Source organism: Eleginops maclovinus, chromosome 19 (genome assembly GCF_036324505.1).
Source record: "Eleginops maclovinus isolate JMC-PN-2008 ecotype Puerto Natales chromosome 19, JC_Emac_rtc_rv5, whole genome shotgun sequence".
Classification (NCBI taxonomy): Eukaryota; Metazoa; Chordata; class Actinopteri; order Perciformes; family Eleginopidae; genus Eleginops; species Eleginops maclovinus.
Window position 1 is genome coordinate 4,141,353 of NC_086367.1, and position 21,025 is coordinate 4,162,377.

Genomic DNA, 21,025 nt, shown 5'->3' on the forward strand with positions numbered 1-21,025 from the left:
CTATCATGCTATAGGTCATCAGTCAAGATCGACTCGTAAAGTTTCTCTAAACGCGGATCCAAACCAGAGGACACCCAACAGTAGCCATCAGTAGTTATCGTTTTCTTGGCTTCTTTTTTAGACCGATGGCACCGAAAAATTGCAATAGCCTTTGTCACTGCAACCAAAAGTAGCAGAGGAATGACTGAACCAAGAACGCAGACGATCACCCTGGAATTGATCCACTCAGCCACACCTGTTGATGAGTTGTTCTCCTGATCGTCCGGCATAAGGTTCACCAGGTCCAGAATCGGCGCGTTGGTGTGAGGGGACTGGTGTTGGAGCTCCTCTGTTGTTCTGGTTAAAGACTCTGTACATTTTTCTTGTGTTTCTTCATTGTAAGGCTCCTCTGTTGAAGATGCTGATGTTGCTGTCACTTCCTGAGTGCAGTTTGACCTGTTAATCTCCAGGTAGAAGCCTTTCGGACAGGTGCACCGGAAACTGCCGATGGTATTGACACATTCAAACTGACAGAGACTACTGACGCATTCATCAATGTCCTCACACGAATGGTGATCCTGGGATAAACTGAAGCCTTCATTGCAGTAACAAGAAAAGGATCCAATACTGTTTGAGCAGCTGTGTTCGCATCTTTCTTGCGCACACTCATCCAGATCAATGCAAGTACCGGCAACCATTTCGTAGCCGCTTTGACATGTACAGGTGTAACCTCCGTGTGTGTTTACACACAAATGATGCTCACAGACCTGTAACTGGCACTCATCGACGTCAGAGCAGTTCCGTTGGTTTGCATCCAGTCTGAACCCATCAGGACACTTGCAAAAATACCCAGACTCCGTCGTCACGCACTGATGCTCACAGGTGCCCACGCCACACACATCCTTCACAATGCAAGAGAATCCATCCTCATCCAGGTTGTAACCTTCTTTGCACAAGCATTTAACCTCATCTGCTTCCTGGTGGCACAAATGTTCACATCCACCGTTGTTTCTTTCACAGTCTTCCTTTCCTGTTTTGCAAAGTGGACCAGGAACATTCCAACGATAGGTGTCGTCCGCCCCCATGCACACAGAGTATTGAGACTGTTGGTCACTACATAAAATATCTGCATATGTCCCTAGGGGAAAGGATTGCATGTCACTTCTTTGTGGCTCTTCTGAGAAAGGAGCTGTGTAGTTTATTTCTCCAGGCCCCAACAAAGCTAAAGGTTTGCACATTCCCTTGAAATAAAACTTACACGCATAAAAGGTAGGGCTTTTGCACTTTCTGTCGATCCATAACAGTTCACCTGATTTGATGTAAATTTGTACACATCTCTCTGTGCATGTATTGGCAGGTTCTTTTAACCAGTTGGAGTAGTTAGAATCTTCGTTCCCAGACACCCACTTAAACCCCCTGAGAGTCTTGTTAGATGACGTGCAGTCAGTTTTGTGCAGTTTTAATCCAATCCAAAATGTAAGAGCCCTGTCCGGACTTTTTCTTTGGATCTGCGAGAGAAGCGAACGGAGCACATCCTCTTCTTGTCGGTCTCTCACTGTCATCAAGTATCCTCCATTGTGGACACAGTTCTTTACGGCCTCATCAAAGTGCACCATGTTCATGTGCAGGGTGAAGCAGGCGTTGGAGGTGCACAGCGTCTCATGTTCAGCTTCAGAAAACCCTGCAAAGCTGCTGATGAGCTGCAGCAGAAAAATCCACAACATCTTCGCCATAGAGATCAACAAATTAGCTGTAACACCCAGAAGGTCCCTGGGAGCTTTTGGGGAGAAATGCGACCAATATGTGGTAGTCCATTCATAGCCAAAAACAAGTAAGCGTCTGAGACTAACATTCATGCTCATGCATCCTGTTTGGGACCCAAACTAAAGACGGAAACCATGTTTAGCTACTGTTATGGGTTCTTTTGCTTTCCCCCGCTGACCAGTTCCGTTCTGAAAGAAAAAAACAATGGCAGGCTCAGCGGTGTTATGACTGCGTCTCCAGATGTCTCCGGCCCCAGCAGACTTTAGGCATTTAAGCTGACTCCCTTGATTGTGGGGCCTCACAATAGCTATGCATGCAAGGGTCACAGTGGATTGATGCACAATAGCTGTAAGAGGTAATCTGTGACCTTTGCCACTGTGCTGTCGATCCGGGCAAACATAACTCACACTCCCATGTACGCACACACACTCATTTTTTCCTTCTTTTTAACAAGGTCTCTCCATTTGAAAAACACAACAACAGACAAATAGACAAAGAAAGACCAACAAAGATGAAGGTTACCCTTTCATCGCTCTCCAATGCTACATTTTCCATTTTCCATAATATGCAGGTGCTCCCTAAATATAATTAAACATACACACACTCTTACCAAGATAAGGAAAAGAACAGTCCATAAATTGTTTGTCCAATGAAAGAAAAGTAAATGTTCAAACTTTAGGAACTTGAAAAATGCAGAAATCGAATATTATACATATATATGAGAGTGTTTATCTTCTTAATAATAATAATGATAAATTGTATTTATATTGTGCTTTTCTCAGACTCAAGTCGCTTTACAATATAAGGCAGGGTCGGGGTGGGGGGAGTACAAACAAGCAAGGACAAACAAAGACGAGCAACAGGCGTTTTGATAGGGGGGGGGGAGTGGCAGAGGAGAAGAGATAAGTTTTGAGTGTGAGAGTCTTGGAGTCACAGAGATCTTGGGGGAGGGAATTTCAAAACCAGGGAGCTGCCACAGGAAATGTTCTGTCCCCAACGTTGCGGAGATGGGATTTAGGGATGATAAGAAACCGGCTGAGGTGGATCTGAAGGACCGAAGTGTTATAAATAACATGCTGCTCTTAGATGGTCTGTTTGACTGTCAACATGAATATTACAAATAATGAAACAATCACATTGACAGTTACTCAGAAAGTATTTAAAAAGCCAATTTTACACTTCGATGGATTAAGATTCTATGTCACAGTATAATTATACAGCAAAAGAAGACAAGAGTTATCCAACACCTACAGTATTTTCAGGTGTAGTGATGGATGAACTTGATTTAGTGAGTGAGTACATAGTACAACTTTACTATTTTTATCTTGCCAGGTCTCAGTCAGTGGGGTTAATTCCAGGTTGTGGGAGGGATCCTGTTATCTATGGTACAGAAGTACAGAAATCTTTACTGCATAGTGACAGTCATTACAATGATGAGTTGGAGTCACCAAACATCAGCTGTGCATTGGATAAAAGTCACTGAAGAAATGTCAGTGAGGGAGATTGTATAATCAGTCAGTCTGAGCCCCTCCCTCAGTTCTCAGATAACAGGAGTGAGATGTTGCATATCTTGCTTACATAGTGGGACTTGTCTTCAATGGCGAACAAATCTGCATCAATTCTTAACTCATGAGGCAGGAGGCTCTGCTTTAATTTGAGCAACACTCCATTTCTATTGCACATCCCTGGATTGTACACTGATAGTAAACTTGTTTAAAAAATAAAATGTTAGATATGTTACACCCCGGTCTAGGGGAACCTAGCTACAGCACAAAATTGCAGACTCCCTCCTCTTCCCACTCCCAAGAAGAGGTCAGTGACAGAAAAATACCTTCAGCAAACTTAATCGATGTTAAGGAGGTGAGGCAATCCCAACGTAACAAACAAAAAACCATACAATTTGTTCTAAACTTACCTAACAAAATAAAATACAGGCCTCTAAGGGACTCAACCTAAAAAAGGGTTTCTCACTCCTACGTTTAACTATGAGCGTGTCTCCAAAAACAGATTACATTAGTTTATTTACAAATAAAAAGATACGAAAGGGACCTACTCCCTTACTTTTGCTACACAGATCAACAGGACTAATACACACACCGACACACACACACACACCGACACACACACACCGACACCGACACACACACCTATAGGCCTAGCTATGAATGATAGAGTGATGTTTGGGTACAGTAACCTGGAAAAATGCAGGAGCTCCTACATATTAATTAACACACAAATTAATATATGAATTAAGTCAATTGAGGTTCTTTTAAAAAGTAGTCTTATTTCTCCTCATGTTTACCTTGGATAAATATACTACTACATATTGTTTTCCCCTGTTTGCATTCATAAACTCATTTCTTTGTTTTGCTTTTAAATAATTATGCGTTTGGGTACAAGTGTGTATCAGCTTTGTGTTAAAGGATCTGAAAGTACTGATTTGGATGACAAGCAAAGATATTTGTGAGTCCAGGCAACATTTCCTGTATTTGGTTAATCACAGGAAATGCCCCAACTACAATCATAGGAAGTATAGTGAGACAGTTTTCCACCCACTGAGCTCAAACAGGAAGATACTTCAAAGAAATTGCTATAGACTCATTTAACATTTTATATAATAGGACTTGGCTATCAGTTAAAATCTTACCTTCCACTTTCCTGTTTTTTTTTTAGGAAATCCAAAACAAAGTCATGTCATTCAAATCATATCACAGTCTAACTTTAGCACAGAGTTTAAGCTATACAGATGCAGTAAACAAGACTGACATCGGCTACTTTAATAAAGTACAGACACCTGTCATGCCCCACATATTTATATTGTAATGATTTTGCATGCAGAACTTTTTTCTTGTTAAAGGCTAATTTGACACTATGTATTGCTACTTATTCTGAAAGATCCATTCAACTCAAAAATGTATCTTTATTGTTTGCGTTTATACCCCGTAAATTGTCTCAAATTAATTATACTGTCTTTGTCACTACAGAGGTGTTTTTCATATTTCTCTACTGAAGGCGGCGATGTCTTCACTCTGCCCTAGAATCTGAGATGAAATTGTTTCTGGCGTAAGCTACATTTTGTTCGCCAAAAATTAAAAAGCCAATGACTGTCTAACAGTGGCGGCTCCTGACAAATTTCTCAGGGGGGGCAAAAGTTGTGATGATGGCTAAGATGACCCATTCAATGGGTAAAATAATAATAAATAAAAGTCAGATAGCCAGCTTTACAGTGTCACATCTCATTGTTTAATTTGGTTTTCAACCACTAGATGCAACCCCAGACATAAAATATACAATACATTTGGTTCCACAATAAAACACACATTAACAGATAGTTTGTCATCTAATAGTTTGCCCTTGAAATCACTTTTAGCACAGTCTACAATTTATAGCCATCATGGATGCCATAGCAATAATCAAATCAAATTATACTATAATCAAAACTGTAATTAATCAAAATTTTCCAGAACATATTCCATTTACCACTATACAGTTTACAGGTTTACAGGTCTCCGCCAGACGCGCGCGCTGTACGTCCGAGCACGCATCAGTGCGTAACTGCGTATGACGAAATCACGTTAGGGCAAGCCCCCCCGGAGCCCATAGAAATGCATTGTATCGTTCGATTTTTGAAAAAACGAGTCTCAACATGTAAGTCTATGAGAGCGCCTGGGGCGATTTTCAATCTGACTGATATCGCCCCAAGGGGGCGGGGCTACTGGTTGGACAGTGACATCCAGGCTGCTGATTGTCGCAGCGATATTCAGGCTGCTGTTTGGACTATACTATTAAGACTTAGACCGGCAAAATAAACTCTTTTCTCTCTTTTTTTTTTTTTCGTTTGGCTTAAGGAGGGCGGTGCACTATCGCCCCCTATGGGCCAGCCGCCCCTGCTGTCTAATATGCAAATGCTGTCAAAGAAACCTGAAAGCTCCAGTGCATAACAAGCTTGTTAATTACAAAAGAGCAAGAATTAGCATTAGCAAAATAAAAGTTTTGACAGCAGAATTTGAAATTAAGCCTTAATTCCACTATCTACCATAAAATCCCATTATATGTTATAGTATTTTATTATACTGTATATCCCAACCACTAACATGCCAGCTAATGTCAGTTAGATCAAGCTAAGAAATAAATGTATGTATGTCGAAACATGCATAATACTAACTATGCTAGTAGTCAATTTTGGTGCTCAAAAGATTCCTCATTTGAGTCAAACATCTTTGCTAAATCCATCCAATGTTTTCTTTGATTTTTGCCATCTTGATGCACACTGCCCATCTCTGAATTCCAAGGGTAATTTGCAAGTGTTCGGGAAAAGCTCAACAGGCTGGTATGAATTTCTGCACGGGCAGTTTTTGGCTATGCTAGCAGCTAGCTCTCTGGAAGGAAAAGTCTGTATGGCAGTTGCTTCATCACAATTGTCCAGTCTAAAATATCTCAACAAGCATTTGACTGCCATTACAATTTGAATTAAAACTTGAATATTTTATATCATCAATGATTTTGAGATATATCTTGTAGCGGTGTTTGTGAAGATGATGAAGAAGTCTCCGGAGACACCAGCTTGTAAACAATAAAGTTTATTACAACGGCGTAGTATTATACACCAACACGGGCAATACGAGGTTCCCCGAGCCAATTGTGGAAGTCCCCCAGAACTGTCTCTGTGCATGCAATTTATAGGAGAAAATGTGTGTGCGTGACCAAAGTGTGTGTGCTCACAGTAGGTAATCAATGACACTGAATGTCTCATTAAGTGACATGTGTCCGTTCATATGGGACCCCTAACGTACTTCGGAAGTTGTTATACAACATTCGATTGCCCACCATATGGCCCCTGAACGACATCTTCTCTGCATTCTCCATGACCTCAGAGAGGAACTAACTGTATATATGAACAGATTTAATACACCACAATTTCAACTGAAGAAGTGGAGACCTGATGAACAGTGATTTGCCAGTACCAAGTGGTAGCTAATGCACTGACATGTTGCCATTTTAATAAACACAAGTCCATGCGGGTCCTACTGTATGTCCAAAAGCTTGTCAAGTATAGAGTATAGGGCTGCTGTCCAAGAACCAGCATGAAGAATTTGATTGTATGATCCCTTCATTTTATGTGTCTAAAAAAACACAAGGGTTCTTTTGTGATACTAAAATGTAACATACCAGATTCATCTGCAATACAAATCAGACATGTAAAATTACAGCAAGCTTGGATTGACTTCAGTGGTAGCCACACAAAAAACGTCCAGGATTATCCAAAAATGACTATACGAGTTAGAATAATATATGAAACACAAATTTCAACTAAAAAAATTCTAAAAACCAAAAAAAGAATATATATACCGATAAGTAACGAAAGTATTGTTAAAAATATACACATGTATGTGTGCAGAAAAGAGGTGCTGCAGAAAAAGAGAGCTTATTGAACATTTAACATGGAGACATGTCACAGCAGAGACTCTAAATACTGATATGAACCTGAAAATGAGCACAATAGGGACAGTGCTGTAACCTACATGATCTGTGTTTCTTGTTTATGATCTGCTGATTTTGTGAGAGGCCGGAACAGATTTCAGCAGACAGATGTATTATTATTTAAGCCTTTTCAATCATGTTAAAATAACATCTCTGTTATTATAAATATCATAATATCCTAAATCCTAAATTTCCCCATTCGGATTAATAAAGGTCCATCTTATCTTATTTTGAATCTTTCGATGAGTTTGTATGCTCTCCAATCTAAAAAGAAAACAAAATCTGTTTGGAAGCGGGCCAAACAACAACCTCTTTTAAGTATCGCAACCCAAATGAAGCTTACTATTGTAGGCAAACAGTGGCCGGATATAAAAGCATCCTTAGTTTAATCTGCACGCTGCAAAAGACTAGATGAACTCTCTACACTTGCTGCTTCAGATACCAGCAAGACACTGTTTTTATTTTTTCAGTTTGTTTTGGAGTTTCTGATAGACAGGTTTTGTTATTTATGGACAGATCCAAGCAAGTTGGCTTTTCCCTAGAAGAAGAATTCATGCAAAGCTTTGCTGGCTGTTACTTCTAATCAGTCCATCTACACCTCATTGAACTTGGCAGTAAGTGAGATAGGAGTATTTGTCACTCTGCATTCCCTCCCTCGGTTCTCTGATGACATGAGTGAGGCGTTTCACACCGTGCTTGCATAAAGCCAGGGAGTGCAAGGATGTAGTGCAGATTCAGCTTAGACTCTTTACATAAGGCTGGCAGGAGTCATCAGCATCACCGCTACTTTCCAATACTGCCCAAAAACATTGAAGTTACTTGTGGCATTTTGGGACTGTAAAGAAATCATACTGTCAGTGAAGTGATGCAAGTTGTGGCCCTTTGGAACACCATTTTGGCTAAAGGGTTGTTGGGCAGCTAAATAAATTAGGTTCAGTAATGTAGCATGATAAAAAAATACATTTATACAGTACAATCCATTCTAAGCATGCAACCTTTTCAAGGTTTCACGGTTTCAAGGTTTTATTGGTCATATGAACAGCAGATACAGCGTATATGTTGGCAATGAAAATCTTATGTCCCATGCTCCTCCAACAACTCAACATACATGGTGCAAATAAGATAAATAAAATAGTGCAAAAAGAGAGAAGAATATTTACAATAACAACAATAAAGATTTGAGGATGTGAAATATATACATATGTGGAATACATTGAGAGTATTTAAATACTTTACACTGTTGAATGAGGAGGTATGGACAGATGCATATATTACGTATAACAGATACGTAGCCATTAACACAATGCCATAATACTCTAACAAAAAGTTAACACAAATTCATTTTAATGCCACTAATTTGTTTTGATGGGCAAATTTGACTATTTTGGGGAAGTAATGGAGCCGAACGCTGTGGATCTCAAACTTAAACATATCATATGAATAGAAAACGGGTCTTTTCAATGGCAACTTCAACCTCAAAGCCCAGCTGTCAGTGGGAATTCAGTTTCCACTGGAGTAGGCTACTTTGAGTCTTCAGTAGTACTCGCTGGGACAACTCCATGAGCAGAAAACGTTCAATAACAAAAGCTAAATGACTGACATCAGCTTGCAGTGTGATTACCTTAAATTAAAATAACTTTCATTTGTCCTTGTTGGGGATTGTTGCAATAATAATAAACATACATTTTGAATGAAGCAATCATATTTGTCCACATGCAGGTGATGCAGTTTTAAAAACTAAAGTAAATTTAGAACAGATTATAAAATATGATTAATTTGCAATTAGCAAACTATGGACATCATGCAATCAGATGCAATTAAATATTTGAATTAATGGACCTAGTGCATAAATGTTACTTTATGAACAAATGTTGCTTCTTTATGACCAATCTGACAACACTGCTCACAAGCTCGGCTAAGTTTCCTGTTGGCTAACATGTAGGGAACGAACAATAACAATGGATATATTTCCAACCAAACAAACTAAATGGACCCAAATGATCGCAAACCACATGGAGGAAGTATAACAGATTACAGCTGATCAGTGCGGCACAAAATTCATTTTTTATGCTTTCCAATTGCTCACTGTAATGTACTGTAGACAACAAATGAACACTCAAACATGTAACAATTTTAATTTGCCTCAAAATAACACTGTAAAAAAATAATTTAAGCGGAAGAGTTCAAGTGAATTAACATTTCCCATAAACAACTTTCCATTCAACGGTAGTTTAAAACGGTAGTGCCACGTGATGCAGAGTATATGTATTATTACTCTTTACTTGACAGATAACAGTCTGCTGTCACTGACATACTTAATCATTGATTTATGCAGCACATATTGTGTAGTATGCTATGCGTTAGTGTGCCATATTACATGGTTTGGTTGAATACTCGATTCTGATTGGTCAATTCAGAACATGTGACACGTTGTTAATCCAGTAGTACACACCGCTGTCAAGGATTTATTGTCCGTTGTTAATGAGGATCAAGAAAGAGAAAGGAACAGATGTTAAAATACTTAGTGCAGGACGTCAGATAAATCTCCAGAAGAAGACAGACAGGAAGTGATCACTAACAGGAACACTGCATGGGCTCTGCAGGGTTTAAGGACCTGTTAGTGGATCAGAAACTGTGAACAGACTTGAACAGAAAACTTTGATCAGTGCTGCCGTAGGGCCTACAGTTGATGTTGTGACAGTTCCAGCTGTTGGTGCGCCGTGGAACAGAGTTTTTTTTTCTTATCGGAAGAAATACAATTTCAATTAATATTGGGAGTCGAGTCGTTACTTGGTTTAGTATCTGGCCGTGTATAAAGTGGTGATCAAGATCCCTCCGCTTTGCGTCGGAGTGACAATTCCACTGTAGACAGTGTTCAAGATTCCAACGTTTTAAATTTAGCATAATGTCAAAGTGCACATAAAAACTCTTAAAATACAAATATTTCTGAGAAAACAAATACCAAGACCGACTGGTATATGTTTTAGTAACAGAATGTGTCAGTTTTATTAATTTACATTATTGAAAACAAAACAAACACATTTTTGTCAACTTACTGTACTGCATAGTGTTTGCTGCAACACTAGCACAAATAGTATTGTCATACAGTCTCCTTTTCGAGGGTCGACCGGTCTTAGTGTTACGGGGGTATTGGCCCCTGTTGGCCCCCCCTAGTACCTTCCATGATGTGCTCTTGTGTTTACGCGAATATCTTACTAAACATAATTGAAGTTTTCCCTATATTTTCTTACATAACAACTTCTTTTACACTAACGGAGAGAAAACATAAAACATACCAATTAAGGTGTTTTTACATTTGTATCTGTAAATAACAAAAAGATTAGATGATGGATATCCAGCTGTCTTGGGGGCTGCAATCCACTTACATTTATTATGTAGGCTATAGCAATAATATTAATTTCACAAAATGTTTACCATCTTATTAGTCACAATAGATGAATACAGGTTTAATTATAATTTGTATTTATTGTGTCTCTCACTATGTGATCAGTATGTATAAAACCTATGATGTTACTTCTGTGGTTGGAATGCCTGCATTTAGACTTTATTGCAGTAGGATATAAGGTTGGAAATTATTTCATTAACAGGGTACAGAGCTTGCTTTTAATTAATAATTAATACAGTACAGTTCATGACTACACAAGTAATAAGGAAACAATTTAAATTGGAGCGAACATAATGAAAATAACCCTTAGGTTTTGTTTTGTTTACATCCTCTCTGATAAAATCAAAATGGATAATAAAGTTACTCATCCAACCAAGGTATCTTTAAAACACCTCCTGAAAGGTACTTTAAAGAAAAACATCAAGATACTACCAACAATGCTGTTTTTCCTTACATTGCGAACCTCATTGCTTTGTGTTAATTGACCCGGACTGAACATCAAGCCTACACTTTTGCACAATAACTTTGACTGCACTTTTCTTCTACACACATACAGTACATGTGTAGGCCTATATTTCTAACAATACGGACTTCTAATGTATATATGCCCACATCACTTATTATTCTCTGTTGTAATAGTTTGTTTTAAAACCGTTACTTATCTGTATATATTTTTTTTATAAATTTCCCATTTTTAATTTTTAATTTAAATTTGTGTTTCATATCCCTGTGAGGATCTGTACTGTTTTTCCTCTTCTCTGTTGCTGCTTAAATGCTTGAATTTCCCCACTGGGATTAATAAAGGTACATCTTATCTTGTCTTATTTTATCTTATCTTATCTTATCTTAATTGGCAATGATGAGTGAGGTTTGCCCTTCAGATAAATAGAAAGCGACTCCAACTTAATTAAAGAAGTCAAGTTCTAAATGTTGCGGACTTTGGCAGATATGTGTTACCTGTTTATGTTGAAGTTGCCGGAAACCATATTTGGACAGCCAGTGCCAAAGAAATTCATGTTAATCCAGATAAAATTCCTGTATTTGTTTAAACGTGCCCTACAATCACAGGAATTATGGTGAGACAGTCCTCCACCACTGAGGACACACATGCAGAGCTACTTCAAAGAATTATCTACACACAGATTTTTCCATTATAAAGTGAGAGTACAAGTAGCTACCTCCATTTTTCTATTTCCAACTCACTTCATTTTTGAAGAAAATGTTGTACTTTATACTCACATTTTCTGACAGCTTGGCTTAATAGTTACTTTACAGACCTAAATGAATAGCTAAAATAAATGTAGTTTTTGTTTTTGACTTATTGTATTATTATTATTAGCACACAAAATTCACAGTTTTTTAATAAATGTTTTATCATTTAAATTTCCCTGTTGCGGGACAAACAAAGGATTTATTTTCTACTTCAAACAAGCTTCCTTATCATTTCTGACAGTTAGTATACTGATATGAAGTTTATACTCTTAATGATTAAGCTACTTAGATCTTATTGTTTCAGTTTTTGTTCATGACTCCTGACACAAATATATTCTTTTATTGATATATTGGAACCTATCATTTTTTTGACACATTTCTTTCCATGAAATCAATCATTGCTAGGTCAAAAAGTACATTTACTCAAGTACTGTCATTGAGGTACTTGTACTTTACCTGAGTATTTTCACATTATGCTACTGTATATTTTGTGTCCACTACGTTTGATGGCTAATGTTGTACTTGTCATTCCTCTTCATTTATTTCATATAGTTACACTTTGCAGATTTAGGTAAATACAAAATATAAATTGACACATATATTATTATAGGTTACGCTAAACAGTAGTGCATAGAGTAATTCAAATAAACCCCACATTTACCAATACAACATTGAATTGATCAACACATTAATGCACTAATAATCTTTATGAAATCATTTAAATATTTGTTTCTTAAATGTGCTATTCCACATAACGAGTACTTTTACTTTTGGTACTTATTACATCATTTTTATTAAATACAATTTTGAACGCAGTAACTAAAACCGTAGTATTGCTACTATTACTTTATGTAAATAATGGGAATGCTCCTTCCACCTCCGTCAAAAAGTGACAGCTGCATCTTTTTGTTCAGTTGTTAGTTTTGGTTAACTTTTACATATTCTCAATAAAAGGGTAACAGGTTCATATGAGGATAAACAGACCTTGATCACAGTTCTAAACTTTTGTAAACACCTGCAGTTCTGCCAGGTGCTACTACTGTGCAGCTTTATTGTTTTTGGCTAATCATTGACAACCACTTTAAAGATCAGCTCTGGAGATAAACGCGATGATAATAAACTGACACCGGGTCAGGTTTCAGGGAAAGCATATGAGCCTTTGCGGTTTCAAAATGAATTCCTCGTTCTCTCTCTTTGTAGATGGCCACTAGCAGTGTCTATTATGCTTATCCTGTTATTATATTTTATCCTTTATTCTGAGTTACTTTTTATCTCATGTGACTTTTATTTTGACATCATGCTATCTGCACGGTGAACCAATCCTTCCAGAACGTGCACGCTCGCTGAAGGTATAACACAAGAAGGCACGTTACAAGACAATGCATGTCTAGAGTCAGAGATCTCAAAATAGTATTATAACTTTAAATTAACGTGTTCTCTAAAGCGTTCCTTGAAGTGTTATATTACGTTGCAGCATTCCTGGTCAAACCCGTTTGAATGAGTGCTCTATTTGCTTGGCAGTAGCAGTTTAAAAAATAACGTATGAAGTTGCTAGCTAGCTCTCCAACGTTAAGTTAATGGCGGCAGTCTTCCCTGGATCACCACTCTTTAGCACCCCTCGATATGCGGAGCGAGGTATGTGTTTCATTGTAATGTACTGTCTATTTCATATGTATTCATTTCTTACGTTTGTGTAAATGATGTAATGTAAATAGTAATGTGATTCATTTCATGATAATGTCGTTATCTATTTGATGCTAGCTTGCTTAAGTGCATTTGTCAAGGCATTATTTGTATCTAGCTAAATTGCCTTTGTCATTTTCCTTTTAAGTTTTCACGGTGTTTGTGCAATGCACACTCGTCTGAATAAAGTACACCCGTAAGGAAACACTCCAAGCCTGTTTATTCAAGTTGAGGGGCCGCTACAGTGAAAACTCGACTGCTCGACGTGGAGTGAAACTCAACTCGACGTGAGAAGGACCTGCCATCCGCCATTCTAAGACTGCTATCTACTGTTCCAACGCCCTCACTTCAAACGGAATCCAGGCAAGACCGGTCCATTTCGTTTATGTTGATTGCTGCATAAAATCACAGGGACTTTTCGATTGTGAACAGTGATATTTATGTAGGTCTAATGGACTGAAATCACCTTTATAAACAATATACTGTAGCCTACATGGTTGATGCTCTGATTTAATCATAGGCATATATGAAAGGTGAATTTAAAGATACAGAAGGGTAAATTAATTTAACAAAAAAAAAATTGAACAAACTGAACCTGTTAAATGTAAATTCATTCATGGGTAAATCTGTATGTTAGCAGTCATTGCTAAGCTGTTTGTGTGTTAGCCTACATTTTGTTGATGCTACTCGTCCAGTGCATGTTTGATATTAAGTATTTGCAGAGAAGTATTGAGCTATATTTCAGTCATTAAACTATAGTTCACTACTTCAATATAACCAAACAGCTACACAACTTTAACAAAATGTCACTTGATAGGGAAGAAGTAACTAACACACATGACCCACCCATGACCGATAACCCACAGCCAGTCAGATCTAGTTCACGTGAAAGAGCATTTACAGAAAAGGGATTAGAGATGCACAAACAGGAAGCCATTAAACATAAGAGAGAATTCATGAGAGCTTATGGCTCCTGGAAAGAGGTGGCAGGAAAGGTTAGGACAACGCTAAAATCATTCTGTTCTCAAGATGAACTAAATAAAATCAGAGAAGAAATCCAAATGCGACACAATGCAGTAAGTGAATGTTATGAGCCCATTCAACGCAACCACAATGCCACTCCAGACATTGTACCAAAAATAGATGCTTGTATAGCACTCACTGCAGAGATCAGCGAAATAATAGAGAAGCGGCTAGAAACTGTTGAAGAGGTCTTCAATCCAGAACTTGAGAAAGTACGAATGAGGATGGCACTTAAGAAGGATGAGTATGGATCTATCTTCGGACACACAGAGACAGATACTGTACACTCTCTAGCAGAAAATTCAATCCACTCACAGGCCTCAAGCCAACATGTAGATGCAGAAGCAGAACTTGCAGCTCAACAGGAAAAGGTTAAAGCAGTGTATGTAATACAAGCTCAAGAAGAAGTTCTTAGCAAGTTAGAAGAAGAGAAGCAGCTAGTTCTTAAAAGGTTGGAAGAAGAAAAACAAGTAGCTCTTAAAAAGATAGAGGCAAACATGCGTCAGGAAAAGAAAAGACTACAGCAAATTCAAGCACAGTCAGAAGTAAGAATAGCAGAGGCGAGAGTAAACGCATACGAGAGCCTTGAACATGACTCCAGAAACTGGCTAAAAGAGACTGTTGATCTCACAGTTGAATACAAAGGCCAGCTTAATCCAAAGGCCAACGCATACCAGCCTCCACAAGCACACGCCAATGCGCTAGCGCCTCCTGAGAAAGACCTTACCCAAGCACTCATTAACTCACTCAGTATGAATCGCCTGCCTGCTCCTGAGCCACCAAAGTTCTCCGGTGAAGCCCTAAAGTATGTAGACTGGAAGATGTCCTTCATGGCCCTCATAGACCGCAAGCCTCTCCCAGCTCATGAAAAAATGTTCTATTTAAAAAACTATCTGAGTGGAGAAGCACTTAAAGCTGTAGAGGGATTCTTCTATAGAAACTCAGAAGAAGCATATCAGGGTGCCTTAAAAGTCCTGGAAGAAAGGTACGGAAACCACTTCATTGTGCAAAAGGCCTTTAGAGACAAGCTCATGAAATGGCCCAAGGTTGGTAACAGTGATCCTGCTGCACTTCGAGAGTTTTCTGATTTCCTGCAGGCATGCGTTGAAGCGATGCCTCATGTGAAAGGATTGGCCATCTTGGACGATTGTGAAGAGAACCACAAGCTGCTGAAGAAATTACCAGACTGGATCACACGAAGATGGAGCAGAGTCGTCACAGAAAGGTTGGACGAATCTGGGGACTACCCGAGCTTTTCCTGTTTCACAAGGTTCATCCAAAAGGAGGCCCGGATAGCCTGTAACCCTGTCGCCTCTCCACTTCTGATCAAGGACACAGATGACAGGCAGCCCAAGAGAGCTAGAGCACTTCACACAAACACTAAAGGGAACAATCCCTGGGAGAAGGTCGAGAAAGTGTTCAGCACCAAGTCAAGGCCACCTTGTCCTATCTGTAAAGAAGAGACGCACGGCGTCGTAAAGTGTCCTACCTTTGCAGCTAAATCTCTGGAAGATAAGAAGGCCTTCATACGGGAAAACAATTTGTGCTACGGATGTTTGAGAAAAGGACATAACAGTAAAGATTGCAAAACACGACACACTTGTGGCACATGCAGCAGACGTCACCCCACCTGCCTACATGAAGAGAGAGAGAAACGATATGTGGAAGCAAAAGAGAAACAGTCCACTTCTACAGACAAAGGCCAGGAGGAGATCAAGGTGACGTCCCATGCAGTGACGCAGCGTGTCTTTGCTACATCAAGCATCGTCCCTGTTTTCATGTCATCTGCAAATGAACCACAGAAAGAAGTTATAACGTACGCTCTTCTGGATACGCAGAGTGATTCGACATTCGTCTTGGAAGACCTACTCGAAGAGCTGAATGTGGAGACTAAACCAGTACAGCTCAAACTGAGCACCATGACAGCTGTTGACACACCCATAGCAAGTAGAAGTGTCTACGGTCTACAAGTTCGAGGACTACAGTCTGAAAAACAGATTCAGCTACGCCAAGCTTACACTCGTGGCTTCATCCCGGTCGATAAGTCCTACATTCCGACTTCCAAAACAGCGCTGCTTTGGCCTCATCTAAAGCATCTAGCAAACAAACTTCCGCTGCTGAAGGACTGTGAGGTGGGACTGTTAATTGGAAGTGATTGCCCGTTCGCGTTAGCCCCCCTGGAAGTCATCACAGGAGGCGAAAATGATCCATTCGCCCAGAGAACGGAACTCGGCTGGAGCATCGTAGGCTCATCCAATCCACATCTGGATCGGCAGGGAAACCAGAGGTTCGTCCATCGAGTGACGGTGAAGGAAATACCAGCGCCATCAACCACTGACGTGCTGAAGGCCTTGGAATCAGACTTCAATGAAAGGAAGTATGCAGACAAAGACAAGTATGTGTCACAAGATGACATTCACTTCATTCAGTTCCTGAGTGACAACATAACTCAAAGGAAAGATGGACACTATGAAATGCCCCTCCCTTTCAAGAGCACAGAGCCTCCTCTGCTACCAGATAATAAGAAGCTGGCTACAGTTCGACTGCAGCACCTAAAGAAAAGACTGAAAATTAACCAGCGGTATAAAGAACAGTACAAGGCCTTCATGGCAGATATGATAAAGAAAGGCGACGCAGAGCCAGCCTCTCCTGCAACAGGACAGCAGACTACGTGGTACATACCACACCATGGGGTGTTCCACCCCAAGAAGCCAGAGAAGCTAAGGGTCGTCTTCGACTGTTCAGCAAAGTTCCGTGGTGTCTCACTAAATGATACACTGTTAACAGGTCCTGACCTGATCAACTCTCTCCTTGGAGTGCTCTGTCGTTTCAGGAAAGAGGCTGTAGCCATCATATGCGACATCGAGAAAATGTTCCACCAGTTTTACGTTTCTCCTGAACTACGGAACTACTTACGGTTTCTCTGGTGGGAGGATGGAGACCTCGAAGCAGAGCCTCAAGAGTATCAAATGGCTGTCCACCTATTTGGCGCCGCTTCGTCACCTGGATGTGCCAACTTCGGTTTGAAGTACTTGGCACGCCAACACAAGGAAGAGTACCCATCAGCATCAGCCTTTGTTGAAAAGAACTTCTACGTCGATGATGGGCTCATCAGCGTCCCCTCCGTAGAGGAAGCAAAGAAGTTGATCGCTGAAGCACGAGAGTTGTGCAAGAGAGGAGGCCTACGTCTACACAAGTTCAACTCAAATGAAAGGTCAGTCCTGGACTCTGTGGACCCAACTGAGAGAGCAGTCACATCTGAACCACTCAATCTGGACCTAACTGCAGCTCCAGCAGAACGTGCTCTCGGTATCCAGTGGTCCCTTGAACATGACACTTTCAGCTTCAATGTGAACCCACAGACCAGGCCCTCCACACGTCGCGGCATCCTATCCGTCATTGCTTCTTTGTACGATCCAGTTGGATTCGTGGCTCCGTTTATCCTAACCGGAAAGTGCATCCTCCAGGAGCTGTGCCGTCGAGGCATTGAATGGGATGACCCACTTCCCGAAGACTTAAGTCCACGGTGGGAGAGATGGAAGAGCGACCTACAAAGGCTGAAGGAAGTCTCAATACCGAGATGCTACCAACCACAAGGCTTCCACAAAACTGTCATGAGGGAACTACACCACTTCTCAGATGCCAGCAATGTAGGATATGGCTCGTGTTCCTATCTGAGAAGCAAGAATGAAGATGGTGAAGTTCACTGCAGCCTCGTGATGGCAAAGGCTAGAGTTGCACCTACAAAACTCACAAGCATTCCAAGATTGGAACTTTCAGCAGCAGTGGTCGCTGTAAGATCGAGTGTCATGCTGAGAAACGAACTTGAAATGCCGATCCATGCTGAATTTTTCTGGACCGACTCCCAAGTTGTCCTGGCTTATATCAACAATGAAGCAAGAAGGTTTCATGTCTTCGTTGCCAATCGTGTGCAAATGATCAGAGAACACACCAGCCCCAGCCAGTGGCACTACATAGATACAACAGAAAACCCGGCTGACCATGCGTCGAGAGGGCTCAATGCAGTAGACATCTCCTCAACAAACTGGCTACCGGGACCCAAGTTCCTGCGGGAACAGGAAATACATCCAGAGTCTCACCTCACTCCAGAGTTGCTTGTTGGTGATCCTGAGGTCAGGCAAATACAGGCGTTTGCAACCAAAGTTGAACCGTCCAAGTCAGACATTCTTACCCGTCTAAATAGATTCTCCTCCTGGTCAAAACTCCTGAAGGTCATTGCAAGAATCAAGAGGCTGAATTCAAAGCAAACCCATCCTGGCAAACCTGTGAGTGTGGAAGAACGCGAGAGAGCTGCCGAATCAGTGATGAGGCTTGCACAAGAAGAAGCATTCTCCCAAGAGATGAAGATACTTCAAAGGGGAGAAAGTCTTCAAAACTCCAGCCCTCTGTTTCGCTTGGATCCCATCTTAGAAGGAGGAGCACTTCGTGTCGGTGGTAGACTAGATCAGTCATCCTTAAGCCTAGAAGTCAAACACCCTTTGATTCTACCCAAAGAAGGACATATTACCAAGCTGATCTTGACCCACTGCCACGAGAAGATCTGTCACCAAGGACGGAACCAAACTCTAACAGAACTTCGAGCCAATGGGTTTTGGGTCATCGGTGGAAGTAAGTCAGTTGCTAAGCTGATACACAGATGTGTGAAGTGCAGAAGACTCCGACGGCCTGCAGAAGAACAACGCATGGCAGAGCTCCCTAAGGAGCGTGTAGAAGTCTCTGCTCCCTTTACATACTGCGGCATCGATTGCTTCGGCCCATTCATCACTAAGAAAGCCCGCAAAGAGCAAAAGCGCTATGGCTTAATCTTCACTTGCCTTGCCTCTCGATCTGTACACACTGAAATGCTTGAGGACTTATCCACAGATGCATTTATCAACGCCTTAAGATGCTTCATCAGTCTCAGAGGAGCCGTTCGTCAACTGCATTGCGATCAAGGAACCAATTTTGTGGGAGCAAAAAATGAGTTCAAAGAAGCACTGAAGCAATGTGACACCAAAACAATCGAGAGCTTCCTCGCAGAAAGGCAATGTGAATTCATATTCAATGCTCCCTCAGCAAGTCACGCTGGCGGTGTCTGGGAGCGCCAGATTCGGACTGTCCGTAATGTCCTAAATGCCACACTCTGTCAGTACTCAGGCAGACTCGACGACTCTTCCCTTCGTACTTTGTTCTATGAAGCAATGGCTATTGTAAACAGCCGTCCGTTAACTGTAAACGGGGTGAATGATCCTGCCTCACTTGAGCCATTAACTCCAAACCATCTCATACTGATGAAGTCAAAGATTGCCCTTCCACCACCTGGCAAATTTGAGAAGGAGGATGTCTATGCAGCTAAAAGGTGGCGAAGAGTCCAGTACCTCGTCGAACAATTCTGGGGCCGCTGGAAGAGAGAATATCTCATGAACATCTCCACGCGCCAAAAGTGGCACACGACTCGACGCAATCTTAAGGTAGATGACTTAGTCATTATAAAGGAAGACACCCCTAGAAATCAGTGGCACCTGGGACGAGTGGTTGAAACCACAAAGGAGAGTGATGGACTAGTGCGTCGCGTCAAAGTGTTAGTAGGAGAAAGAACGTCAGTGAAACAAGATCGGCCTACCAAACCTTTGATTATAGAAAGGCCCATTCAGAAACTAGTTCTCCTCCTCGAGAGTGAGTGATCAGTCCAGTTGTCTACACCTTATCCCTCTTATGACAGGCTACCCTCTCTTAGTTACTAATTAGTACTCACCTGCACATATCTAGAACACTGATACAGATATAGGACTCAAGTATGAGCCGTTCAGCCAGGTTGATCCTTGTCTTCACTTTTCATAACATGAGTGGTGGGAGTGTAGATGGCCACTAGCAGTGTCTATTATGCTTATCCTGTTATTATATTTTATCCTTTATTCTGAGTTACTTTTTATCTCATGTGACTTTTATTTTGACATCATGCTATCTGCACGGTGAACCAATCCTTCCAGAACGTGCACGCTCGCTGAAGGTATAACACAAGAAGGCACGTTACAAGACAATGCATGTCTAGAGTCAGAGATCTCAAAATAGTATTATAACTTTAAATTAACGTGTTCTCTAAAGCGTTCCTTGAAGTGTTATATTACGTTGCAGCATTCCTGGTCAAACCCGTTTGAATGAGTGCTCTATTTGCTTGGCAGTAGCAGTTTAAAAAATAACGTATGAAGTTGCTAGCTAGCTCTCCAACGTTAAGTTAATGGCGGCAGTCTTCCCTGGATCACCACTCTTTAGCACCCCTCGATATGCGGAGCGAGGTATGTGTTTCATTGTAATGTACTGTCTATTTCATATGTATTCATTTCTTACGTTTGTGTAAATGATGTAATGTAAATAGTAATGTGATTCATTTCATGATAATGTCGTTATCTATTTGATGCTAGCTTGCTTAAGTGCATTTGTCAAGGCATTATTTGTATCTAGCTAAATTGCCTTTGT

The 21,025-nt window shown here is 40.5% G+C and overlaps 2 protein-coding genes across 2 annotated transcripts; one reads left to right on the forward strand and one right to left on the reverse strand.

Annotated features, from left to right (window-relative positions):
- Positions 1 to 8: 8 nt before the first annotated feature.
- Positions 9 to 1,853, reverse strand: LOC134881943 (complement component C1q receptor). Its single transcript, XM_063909552.1, has one exon. The coding sequence runs from the start codon at positions 1,839 to 1,841 to the stop codon at positions 9 to 11; it is 1,833 nt and encodes a 610-aa protein (XP_063765622.1). The 5' UTR covers positions 1,842 to 1,853.
- Positions 1,854 to 13,044: 11,191 nt separating this feature from the next.
- Positions 13,045 to 20,977, forward strand: LOC134881359 (uncharacterized). The gene is made up of 2 exons (XM_063908627.1): positions 13,045 to 13,477; positions 13,674 to 20,977. Exon 2 carries the CDS (start codon positions 14,329 to 14,331, stop codon positions 20,230 to 20,232), a length of 5,904 nt encoding a protein of 1,967 aa, XP_063764697.1. The 5' UTR covers positions 13,045 to 13,477; positions 13,674 to 14,328; the 3' UTR covers positions 20,233 to 20,977.
- The last annotated feature ends 48 nt before the right edge of the window (positions 20,978 to 21,025 follow it).

Bases quoted from the DNA above. Each gene is read 5' to 3' on its own strand.
- LOC134881359 (XM_063908627.1), top strand. From the start codon at position 14,329: ATGTCACTTGATAGGGAAGAAGTAACTAACACACATGACCCACCCATG.
- LOC134881943 (XM_063909552.1), bottom strand. From the start codon at position 1,841: ATGAGCATGAATGTTAGTCTCAGACGCTTACTTGTTTTTGGCTATGAA.